This window comes from Salmo salar, chromosome ssa15 (assembly GCF_905237065.1).
Source record: "Salmo salar chromosome ssa15, Ssal_v3.1, whole genome shotgun sequence".
NCBI lineage: Eukaryota > Metazoa > Chordata > Actinopteri > Salmoniformes > Salmonidae > Salmo > Salmo salar.
This window is the reverse complement of record NC_059456.1, coordinates 18,949,575-18,962,445: the sequence shown is the minus strand read 5'-3', so window position 1 is coordinate 18,962,445 and position 12,871 is coordinate 18,949,575. Positions and strand designations below refer to the sequence as shown.

The 12,871-nt window shown below is 42.2% G+C and overlaps 1 protein-coding gene across 1 annotated transcript; it reads left to right on the top strand.

Annotated features, from left to right (window-relative positions):
* Window positions 1-261: 261 nt before the first annotated feature.
* baalcb (BAALC binder of MAP3K1 and KLF4 b) lies at window positions 262-9,225 on the top strand. Its single transcript, XM_014143643.1, has 5 exons — window positions 262-392; window positions 962-1,558; window positions 1,688-2,141; window positions 4,738-4,931; window positions 7,415-9,225. Exons 3-5 carry the CDS (start codon window positions 1,955-1,957, stop codon window positions 7,571-7,573), a joined length of 540 nt encoding a protein of 179 aa, XP_013999118.1. The 5' UTR covers window positions 262-392; window positions 962-1,558; window positions 1,688-1,954; the 3' UTR covers window positions 7,574-9,225.
* The last annotated feature ends 3,646 nt before the right edge of the window (window positions 9,226-12,871 follow it).

The following is a 12,871-nucleotide window of genomic DNA, read 5'->3' as shown; positions in this document are numbered from 1 at the left end:
TTGTAAATATAATCCAGTGTGATGCTTTAATCAAAAGAGGAAGGTCTTTTAAATGACAGTATGTTTTTTCACTACAGCCCCATTTTGAGAATATGTGAGACACGAATCAAGAGGCTGCAGATGACGTGGCATTTCTGCTATCAACGTTCAAATAGGCTACAAGCACTAATATGCGCGCATAGGGCAGGCTCGTTCACGCTTGCGAGCGCCAGCCCCCGCGCTCGTACACACGTACACACACACACACACACACGGCGAAGGGGGAGTGTCATTATTGACCCAATGGTTTTACTGGCTCTGGAGGGAGGCTACTCGCTCTGAAAGGAGGGATGCGAGGAGGAGAGGAGGTCAAGGCGGAAAAAAAGAGGAAACCGGTGGATGTCTGTGAAATAGTAAGTAAATGAATGCAAGCGCAAGACTATTGTTATTGCTTTTTATATCAGATGAACACATGAAAAGGGTAGCCTATAGCTGATTATTAGCCATTCACGTTCATATTTTTTTTCTTTTTCTTCAGTCGCATCGGTCTAATTTCCTATTGGAACGTCATTGATTTATTGTGATGTTATTATGGCCCACAACGACATAGATGTGGTGCTCTGTGTTATCGTACTGTTATTACAGGCGTGTGCCAATACATCGCTAATGCATACAGTATTTCGATACATTGGTAAAAAAAAATTAAAAAAATATGGCATTTCAATTGGTTATGATGTCAGTGTGATTTCAAAATCCCCAACAGTAATTTTCATTTTGCACAAAAAACGGTCAAAAACACGCCAAATATTAGACATGGAAACAATCAATTAAAGATGACAGACTCCCTACTTTCTGTGTCCTATAGGCTTGAGTCATTTCCTTTAAATCATCAAACAGCAGCTAATAACACGACAAGATGCAACTTTCTTATGCATAACAAATGACATGCACAGTTGACATGCTTTCTCCATCCTTTCCCTAGGCAAAACCCCTCAGGCTCCCAGACAGACTGATATGTCATTGGACCAATGGGGTGTTGATAATGCAGGCGTAGAGGTTGGCCAGGTGAGATGTAAGACCCGCCCACTGTGTGTCCTACTTCACCTGCAGAGGAACAGTAATCTGTAGAGAAAAAAAAGACCCCAACAATTCTGCTGAAGCAAATCAACTGAAGTGATTTAAAGAAAATGGCGGAAAATCTAATGGGTACTGGTAGTGAATGCCACTACAAACCACCTCAGCCTTCCCCTTGAGAGAGGATTGGACCTCCTGCTGATTCCTTGACATCTGGCGGATTCTTTTCTTAGATCTCATGTATTTGGTACATTGCAATCAACCCCAGGCGTCCTGCTGGCCCACCAACCCATTCGACCAAGAGGACATCCAGGTCTCCTGCTGACTCACCAACCCATTAGACCAAAGGTTCAGAGGGCAACATCAGGGTTAGCTTAGGGCTACAACATCAGGGCTTACAAGTCTCAGTAAGGGCTATCTCTTCAAGAGAGTGGGATTCCTAATCACGTCTAAAACCCAGTTTCACAGCTCTGATCCCTCCCTGCTCTGCCCCCGCTGAGAGGAGGTACCTGTCTGTCTCTGTCTGAGAGGACCCAAGAGCCAGAGTCCCACCGTTTGGGTCTCTCCCTCCATTTTCTCTGTCTGAGAAGAACCTGGTCTGATCCCTCCCTTCTCTGCCCCCCGCTGAGAGGAGGTACCTGTCTGTCTCTGTCTGAGAGGACCCAAGAGCCAGAGTCCCACCGTTTGGGTCTCTCCCTCCATTTTCTCTGTCTGAGAAGAACCTGGTCTGATCCCTCCCTTCTCTGCCCCCCGCTGAGAGGAGGTACCTGTCTGTCTCTGTCTGAGAGGACCCAAGAGCCAGAGTCCCACCGTTTGGGTCTCTCCCTCCTTTTTCTCTGTCTGAGAAGAACCTGGTCTGGCCCTCCCTCCCTGCTAAGTAGGGGGAACTATAGGAGGCACCATGGGGTGTGGTGGCAGCAGGACTGATGTTCTGGAGCCCAGGTACCTGGAGAGCTGGACCAAGGAGACAGAGTCTACCTGGCTGACCAGTACAGACACAGACATCCCACTCTCCTCCATACAGAGTATGGATATCCCTTCTGAGAACTCATCTGAAAGCTTAGTCTCTGAGAAAACCATCACACCTGGTAAGAGAACCTACCTGGTTCGGCTTTAGGCTGCATCTGAAATGCCATTCTATTTGCTATATAGATCTCTAGTCCAAAGTATTGCACTATGTACAGTACACGTGTCAAACTCATTCCACAGAGGGCTGAGTGTCTGCAGGTTTTCACTCCTCACTTAAGGTCACTGATTAGTAAGCAACTCCCCTCACCTGGTTGTCTAGGTCACTGATTAGTAAGCAACTCCCCTCACCTGGTTGTCTAGGTCACTGATTAGTAAGCAACTCCCCTCACCTGGTTGTCTAGGTCACTGATTATTAAAGAACTTCCCTCACCTGGTTGTCTAGGTCACTGATTATTAAGGAACTTCTCTCACCTGGTTGTCTAGGTCACTGATTATTAAGGATCTTCTCTCACCTGGTTGTCTAGGTCACTGATTATTAAAGAACTCCCCTCACCTGGTTGTCTAGGTCACTGATTATTAAGGAACTCCCCTCGCCTGGTTGTCTAGGTCACTGATTATTAAGGAACTTATCTCACCTGGTTGTCTAGGTCACTGATTATTAAGGAACTCCCCTCACCTGGTTGTCTAGGTCACTGATTATTAAGGAACTCCCCTCACCTGGTTGTTTAGGTCACTGATTATTAAGGAACTCCCCTCACCTGGTTGTCTAGGTCACTGATTATTAAGGAACTCCCCTCACCTGGTTGTCTAGGTCACTGATTATTAAGGAACTCCCCTCACCTAGTTGTCTAGGTCACTGATTATTAAGGAAATCCCCTTACCTGGTTGTCTAGGTCACTGATTATTAAGGAACTCCCCTCACCTGGTTGTCTAGGTCACTGATTATTAAGGAACTCCCCTCACCTGGTTGTCTAGGTCACTGATTATTAAGGATCTTATCTCACCTGGTTGTCTAGGTCACTGATTATTAAGGAACTCCCCTCACCTGGTTGTCTAGGTCACTGATTATTAAGGAACTCCCCTCAACTGGTTGCCTTGGTCACTGATTATTAAGGAACTCCCCTCACCTGGTTGTCTAGGTCACTGATTATTAAGGAACTCCCCTCACCTGGTTGTCTAGGTCACTGATTATTAAGGAACTCCCCTCACCTGGTTGTCTAGGTCACTAATTAGTAAGGAACTCCCCTCACCTGGTTGTCTAGGTCACTAATTAGTAAGGAACTCCCCTCACCTGGTTGTCTAGGTCACTAATTATTAAGGAAATCCCCTCACCTGGTTGTCTAGGTCTTAATTGAAAGGAAAAACCTAAATCCAGCAGACACTAGGCCCTCTGTGGAATGAGTTTGAAGCCAGCAAAGGTTGAAAACATTGCCAAAAGGAATGCAGTTGCCATGGAAATAGTAAGTATTTTAGTGGTCACTAAGGGAGATCCATTATCATGTGTAACAAGAAAACAATGTTTAGGCTGCATGACTCAGTCACTTAATGCAGATGTGACTAACCCATGCATCGAGCACTGGTGTTTCAACTAGCTCTCACAGTCTCACGTCAGAATTAGACGTTCATCCATGTTTCTGAAACGTCAAATTTAGAAGTTGGTCTAAATGTCAAATTTAGAAGTTGTTCTAAACGTCAAATTTCAAAGTGTTTAAGGTTAAGTTTAGGAATTAAATACGAATATCTTAAGGTTAGGCATTAACTCTGAATGGTTAAGGTAAGTGTTAAGGGTTGGGATAAACTTAAAACAAAAATGCAAAAAAACTACTTTCTGAACATGCAACCTTTAGCAACAGAGGCAGATGCTTATGCCCATCTGCCATCCCTAGCTAAACTGAAACCTACTTGAAGGTAACAGCGTTGCCTCTAGTGGCTGGTTTCCACATCGTCTCCCGACGTCCTCAGACATGGATGGACGTCGAATACTGACTTGTAATCATAGGTGACCTAGCTGGGTATTTGTTGAAAATTACTTTTTTCTCAACAACAACAAAAATGTACGCTGCCCCTTTGTATCGCTCGTTTCACATAGTCAGTGGTGAATCTGTTTGCTAGTCTGTCATAAAGAGATACAACGCCGACATGAGCGATACAGTAGCCTATGCTTGTGATGGGATCCTACTTACAAACACCAGAGAAAAACATTGAATCCACGGAGTAAAAAGTGTTTTGTTGATTCATTATCCATGTCTCTGAGTCTTAAGCAAATCTAGGCCTTGGAGCTAGTTGTATTCCTTTATTTAACTTGGCAAGTCAGTTAAGAACAAATGCTTATTTACAATGGCGGCCAACACCGGCCACACCCAGATAACACTGGGCCAATCAATGGTTGAATATGGTTGAATAAGCTGTATTAAACTAGTTGGAATAAGCTGTATTATATATTTTTTTATTAATCTTTATTTAACTAGGCAAGTCAGTTAAGAACAAATTCTTATTTACAATGACAGCCAACACCGGCCCAATTGTGCACCACCCTGTGGGACTCCCAATTACAGCCAGTTGTGATACAGCCTGGATTTGAACCAGGGTGTCTGTAGTGATGCCGCTAGCACTGAGATGCCGTGCCTCAGACCTCTGTGCCACTTGGGAGCACACTACACCTGTCACAAGAGACTAGTAGATAAAGGGGGAACATTAAAGGTGTTTTTCTTCTAGATGCAGATTTATTTGAAGACGGCTTGCCTGCCCCAGCCCAGGCCTATCTGCAGGTGTGCTCTGACATGTCTGAAGCAGGACTGAACAATGTAAAGCCGAGTGCCCACCCTGCAATACTACCCTCCCACCACCAGGCGCTTCAGCCCTCACCTGTCACAGTACAGAGAAGGAGCGTCCTACGCACTGAGGAAATAGTAAGTCAAGCGACTCTATCCACTGAGGAAATAGGAAGTCAACTCTATCACTGAGGGAATAGTAAGTCAACTCTATCACTGAGGGAATAGTAAGTCAACTCTATCACTGAGGGAATAGTAAGTCAACTCTATCACTGAGGGAATAGTAAGTCAACTCTATCCACTGAGGAAATAGGAAGTCAACTCTATCACTGAGGGAATAGTAAGTCAACTCTATCACTGAGGGAATAGTAAGTCAACTCTATCACTGAGGGAATAGTAAGTCAACTCTATCCACTGAGGGAATAGTAAGTCAACTCTATCACTGAGGGAATAGTAAGTCAACTCTATCACTGAGGGAATAGTAAGTCAACTCTATCACTGAGGGAATAGTAAGTCAACTCTATCCACTGAGGGAATAGTAAGTCAACTCTATCCACTGAGGGAATAGGAAGTCAACTCTATCCACTGTGGGAATAGTAAGTCAACTCTATCCACTGAGGGAATAGTAAGTCAACTCTATCCACTGAGGGAATAGTAAGTCAACTCTATCACTGAGGGAATAGTAAGTCAACTCTATCACTGAGGGAATAGTAAGTCAACTCTATCACTGAGCGAATAGTAAGTCAACTCTATCACTGAGGGAATAGTAAGTCAACTCTATCACTGAGGGAATAGTAAGTCAACTCTATCCACTGAGGGAATAGTAAGTCAACTCTATCCACTATCCACGATTCTCTCTCATCTCCTTCTCAAAATGGGAACCAGTAAGAGCATTGGAGGAGAAGGTCCTTGTTCTAATACACTCTTAAGTTGCGGAGGTTGAGGATGAGATTCATTGACAAAATACTTTTTAGATTTACCCACAATGTAATAAAGCATTCTTGTTTCGGTAACACTTCAAGTGTACCTACATAGTCACTTTATAACACATTCATAACCCGTACATACCACATCTGTAAGCAATATATTGCATAACTTTTGTCAACAACCGCAAATGTATATTTTTTTAATCACGGTTTGCTTATCTAAAGTGTTTTTTTCTTATAATGGTGACTAACCATTCTCTCTTTAGTAACAATTGAAGAGTACCAACATAACACATCACATTCATACTACATAGGGTACCAGTCAAAAGTTTGGACACGCTTACTCATTCCAGGGTTTTTCTTTATTTTTACTATTTTCTACATTGTAGAATAATAGTGAAGACCTCATTACTATGAAATAACACATATGGAATCATGTAGTAACCAAAAAAGTGTTAAAGTGCTGAGCACTTGTTGGCTGCTTTTTCTTCACTCTGCGGTCCAACTCATCCCAAACCATCCCAATTGTGTTGAGGTCGGGTGATTGTGGAGGACAGGTCATCTGATGCATCATTCCCTCACTCTCCTTCTTGGTCAAATGGCCCTTACACAGTCTGGAGGTGTGTTTTGGGTCATTGTCCTGTTGAAAAACAAATGATAATCCCACTAAGTGCAAACCAGATGGGATGGCATATTGCTGCAGAATGCTGTGGTAGGCATGTTGGTTGAGTGTGCCTTGAATTCTAAATAAATCACAGACAGTGTCACCAGCAAAGCACCATCACACCTCCTCCTCCATGCTTCATGGTGGCAACCACACGAGGTGATAATCCGTTCACCTACTCTGCCTCTCACAAAGACACGGCAGTTGGAACCAAAAATCGCAAATTTGGACTCATCAGACCAAAGGACAGTTGATGTTGAGATGTGTCTGTTACTTGAACTCTGTGAAGCATTTATTTCAGATGCCGTCTGAGGTGCAGGTAACTCTAATGAACTTATCCTCTGCAGCAGAGGTAACTTTGGGTCTTCCTTTCCTGTGGCGGTCCTCAGAGCCAGTTTCATCATAGCACTTGATGGTTTTTGCGACTGCACTTGAACAAACGTACAATGTAATGATGGACTGTCGTTTCGCTTGATGGTTTTTGCGACTGCACTTGAACAAACGTACAATGTAATGATGGACTGTCGTTTCGCTTTGCTTATTTGAGCTGTTCTTGCCATGTTATGGACTTGGTCTTTTACCAAATAGGGCTATCTTCTGTATACCAACTCTACTTTGTCACAACACAACTGATTGGCTCAAGCACATTAAGAATGAAATAAATTCCACAAATGAACTTTTAACAAGGCAAACCTGTTAATTGAAATGCATTCCAGGTGACTACCTCATGAAGCTGGTTGAGAGAATGCCAAGAGTGTGCAAAGCTGCCGTCAAGGCAAAGGGTGGCCACTTTGAAGAATATATCAAATATATATTGATTTATTTAACACTTTTTTGGTTACTACATGATTCCATATGTGTTATTTCATAGTTTTGACGTCTTCATTACTATTGTACAATGTAGAAAATAGTAAAAAAATAAAATAAAGAAAATCCGTTAAAAGAGTTGGTGTTTCCAAACTTTTGACTGGTAATGTATATACCACATATATACCACATTCATAAAGAGTTACCCTTGTTCCCCCCCACAGACTAAATGGCAAGACAACAGGATGTCCACTAAGCAGGTAACCATCACAGTGACACAGAGCATCAGACACGTGGACAAGAGTGGAAAGATTAAGGAGAAGTCCCTCACCACCTTCGAGGTCATGAAGCCTATGGAGGGCCTGAAGGACGTGGCTGAATGACATAGTAGGAACATTAGGGAATAACACTGTGATACACTGAGGTCTGAGGGGTAACAGAGGACAAAGCTAATGACAGAGTGTGGTTTGGAAAGTCAATGGCAGAAAGTGGTTTGGAAAGTCAATGACAAGAGTGTGGTTTGGAAAGACAATGAACTCTTTGTGAAAGAATGTATCGCTGAATGGACTTTACTTTGAGGTGGAGAGAGACAATAATACCAAAATGTTGTTTGATGTTCATGAGGATGAAAAAGATAATGATTTGATTATAGAGATAGAGGGTTTGAATCTGTGGCACAATTGGTCCGCTATCTTGCCTGGGACCAGACCTGATAAGCGAGATACCTCTACGGACATGACACCAAATGCTGTTAGGATGAGAGAGTTTGTGACTTTGTCTAACGAAGATCAATGCTTTTATAAGCTGGGCTTGGGACCAAGATGTAAAAAAAAAAAACTTTGACCTGGTATGAACTGAACTGCACTGTAGCGGCTGAATGATCGGCCATATTGAAGACGTAACATAAACTAATGTTCCTAAATGGGAAACATGTCTTGAAGTAGCTAGTTTTGTAATATGTTTAGTATTTCTATGGGCAACTCGTTGGGCAGTGTTTGTTTGGTCTTGATGGATGAAAAACTGTTTTTAGATTACGATGTTTACAAGAAGGTACGTCTTCTAATGAATAGGCACTTTTTGTGAACAAAACTTTATGAACTAGCTAGTGTACTAGTGACTTTATAAACTAGTGACTGAATGGCTTGTTTAAGAGGTCATGCCACTGTATATCTAGTATGAACTCTACATGAAGAGAGCTTGATTCAATCAGAGAGACAATTTAGTTTCAAATGGATTGACTTATGAAGTGTGATTATTTAAATCCTTCTTCTACTGCAGGAATGCCCCCCCACACACACACACACACTTTTGAAGGCCCTCAGATAAATTCCCTCCCCCCCCAAAATTGAAATAATGAATCAAAGTTTCCCATCCCTGATCTATTGGATGCTTACAGTAGCATCAGCAGATTCTCAATGAAATTCTCCGAAAGTTTTAGACGGAAACACTGTGTAGCAGACAGTGGTGAAATACATAGATTTTTTTTTAAATCTTCATATAATTTATACATTCTAATTCAATTGACACAATTAATTTGTTATCAATGGCTTAGGATTTACTTGGTTTAAACAATACGCAATGAATCTGATTGGTTAGAGATAAGTTTTAAACAAAACACAATGAATCTGATTGGTTAGAGATAAGTTTAAACAAAACACAATGAATCTGATTGGTTACAGATACGTTTAAACAAAACACAATGAATCTGATTGGTTAGAGATAAGTTTAAACAATACACAATGAATCTGAATTCGCAAATAAGAAAAAAAAACGGTTAAAGATGAGACTTATATTCAATATTGATTGGTTGGAATATTGGTGAGTGTACCACAACAGGGTTGACTAAGCAGTATTTCAGTGGTGTTTTACTAAATTACATATTGCCTCAGTGTGATTATCTTGGTACCTATTTGTACTTTTTAACGTAACAGCTTGTAAGTACACTTTGTCAGGTCATTTTGGCTTAACTCTTTGGTTCAAGTTTATGAATATGGACAGTATACATTTGTACTGACAATAAATCAACATATAGGGACTTCTTTGTAGTTTCGTTTCCTTCTTTAAGTCACTTCCTAGAATTCTTGAAATGTTTATACCATCTGCAGATAATTTTGGTTGGAATATTATCCACTGGTTGATTGTCCACTGGTTGATTGTCCACTGGTTGATTGTCCACTGGTTGATTGTCCACTGGAATATTGTCCACTGGTTGATTGTCCACTGGAATATTGTCCACTGGTTGATTGTCCACTGGTTGATTGTCCACTGGAATATTGTCCACTGGAATATTGTCCACTGGTTGATTGTCCACCAACATATAAACGTTTATCTAGTCTAGATGGATAATCATGGTGGATTGTGTATACATTATTAGTAAACCTTAGGGTCTGTTTGTGTGTGACTACCTGACTGACTAACTGACTACCTGACTGATTAACTACCTGACTGACTAACTGACTACCTGACTGACTACCTGACTAACTGACTACCTGACTAACTGACTACCTGACTAACTGACTACCTGACTGACTAACTGACTACCTGACTGACTAACTGACTACCTGACTGACTGGGGATCACCCAGGCTCCTCCCTTTCCATCCTCACAAGAAGAAACTGATCTGCCTCTGAGCCGACTCCAACGAATCTGAGAAGAGGAGATTGACCAATGTAAATGACATTGATGTGTGTGTTGTGTACGTGGTCTCCCATACTGAAACAATATTGAGTAGGAGCAGACAGGACAGGACCTGACAGAGACCACCTACCACAGAGTAGTTTACTGCTGTTTCCCTGCACACCATCAATATTTATGTTTGTTCAGCAGGATCTAACTGAGATCGACACTCTAGTTGAGTCCCAACCCTATTCCCTATATGATATATATATATTGCACTAGGACTCTATGGTAGTATATACACTGAGTGTACAAAACATTAGGAACGCTCATGTTGACTCCAATGCTTCCCACAGTTCCAAGTTGGCTGGATGTCCTTTGGGTGGTGGAAAATTATTGATACACACGGGAAACTGTTGTGTGAAAAACCCAGCAGTGTTGCAGTTCTTGACACAAACCAGTGCCCCTGGCACCTACTACAATACCCTGTTTAAAAGGCACTTAAATCTTTTGTCTTGCCCATTCACTCTCTGAATGGCACACATATACAATTAATGTCCCAATTGTCTCAAGGTTTAAAAATACTTCTTTCACCCGTCTCCTCCCCTTCATCTAAATTGACTGATGTGGATTTAACAAGTGACATCAATAAGGGATCATAGCTTTCACCTGGATTTACCTGGTCAGTCTATGGCATGAAAAGAGCAGGTGTTCCTAATGTTTTGTACACTCGGGGAGTGGGGTACCATTTGACTACAGACGAACAGTCACAATAGCATCCTATCATCTTCTAATAAAAAAAAATAAGGCCTTCCTTCATAAAGCCAGTGTGAGGAAACAGCTTGGCCTTTGTCTGTACACAGATCAATGTAAGATAGGAAGGAAACACATGGTTGATTAACATGAAAGGTGAACTGGTCTTTACCTGAGCCGCGTGTAGTAATCCTGCTGACAGTGAGTCCGTACTGGGCTCTGATGGTAAGGGAGAGGTGTACGAGGAGAACCCATCAGTTCTCTCCAGGGTGTGGGATATGGCTTCCTCTCTGGCCAGGACGTATTACTGCATCGAACCACTGGGTACAGGGAACAACAGAGGGGATGGAGAAAGTGAAAACTAGTTTCACACAATCTGATGTGAGGCACAGTAGAGTGCAGTAGAGTGCACAACGGTATTTACCTCTTAATATCACTACAAGCTTGATGGTCTCAAATGCTTTGTAAATAATATCTCTGAACGACAAGCGTGGTGTTTGATAGTATGCTCATTAGAACACGACTTGATCTAGATCCACTCAGAGACATGCCACTGAAAGGCCCACAGTACACAATCCACTCAGAAACATCCCACTGAAAGGCCCACAGTACACAATCCACTCAGAAACATCCCACTGAAAGGCCCACAGGACACAGTCCACTCAGAAACATCCCACTGAAAGGCCCACAGTACACAATAACCCAACATATTATTGAAGACAAGGAAAAGACAGTCTAACCTAAAACAATACCACAACAAAAAAAACCTTGGACTGTTTGTGCTAAACAAAACAGACAAGGAGTTCCGTGATGTCTTCACCATCTATCCATCTACGCTCCCAGGGACGGATGCAAAGAAAACACCAAGGCCCCAGGACCGGTTACCGCGGCAACCACCTTCCACCGCTGTTTGCTGCCGTCAACACAGGACGATGTGTTCCAAATGGTGGCCTATTGTCTTTGAAGAGCCTTATGGGCCTTGGTCAAAAGTAGTACCACACTGCACTAGAATGACGTGTAAAAACTCCTTTAGAAGCCATAGGGCTTCTCTGCATGGGGTCTACGGTCCAATTAATGATATAATAGGGAATTCCCCTCGACCACTCCCACAAATTTGGGGAAAACAAACATTGTTTCCCATATTTTAAAGAAATAACAAAATATGCCGTAAAGCTGCTGTGTTCAATGTATATGTAACCAGGTCAAAAATCCTGACCTCTGGTTGATAATGTTCCCCTGTAGGGAAATGGAGCCTGCGGAAAAAAACAATCCCTGAGGCTCTTCAGGCTATTCAACGTGGGAGAGTGGGAACTGTGGAGACCCGGTGTCCAAGTAGACTACACGTAGATATGTGTGAGGAAAACATTTCATCACATGTAAGACATTTAGTACAGTTTGTTTTGTAACACCACTCTCTACTTGTAGCTAGCTGTACAGTCCGTTTGTTTGTGTTCTAGGTCTTGTGGTCGGTAGCTAGCTGTCACCGTCATGAAAAGGGGCATGAGGGAAACCCTATCATATTACATTTCTCTAAGTAGTGAGAACGCTCTGGGAGCAGGCAATGTCGAAAAGTAATCTTCAGACATGTTGTAATTTTCTTAAATGTAGTTTTGTAATTGTCTAAAACAAGCCGACAACAAGAAAATGGAGATTGAAAAAGGTTATTTTTTTCGGTGAAAACTAGGTAACCACAGGTTGTTTTCCCCACATGCGGACAGGGCCATGATATTTTATCTAATAACGATTGGTACTATAGAAGACCTCACAATGGCCCCAGTCCTGAAGGAGGTGGGCTGACGTCAACAGACACCCCACAGAGCGGCTTCAAAGACTGGTGGAACAGAAGTGGTTTGTATGGGGCTCTCAGGGGAGAAAAATACGACCAGGCTCAAGTGATATAGCCTTTTATTGGGATGCTCAGTAAGGATAAGGACGTTTCACCAGATGCTTTTCTATTCACGTTCATTTGAGCAACAGTACTTCAGTTTACATCCTTTCATTCTCACATTTATAGGCCTGAGATAGTAAGGCTGTGTTTACGTAGGCAACCCACTTTTGTTCATCTTTAGATCAATTAGTTATTTTGCCAAGAATTGGATAAAAACCAGGGCCGCGTTCAGCAGGACACAACTTTGGCCAACGTTCAGATATAAATGTATAAATTAAATAAAACAAACACCTCTCTGGTATAAAGAACAAGTAATCAGGTCAGCTCTAGCTCTATCTGCAGCTCTATATCTATCTGCTGCTCTAGTTCTATCTGCATCTCTATCTGCAGCTCTATATCTATCTGCTGCTCTAGTTCTATCTGC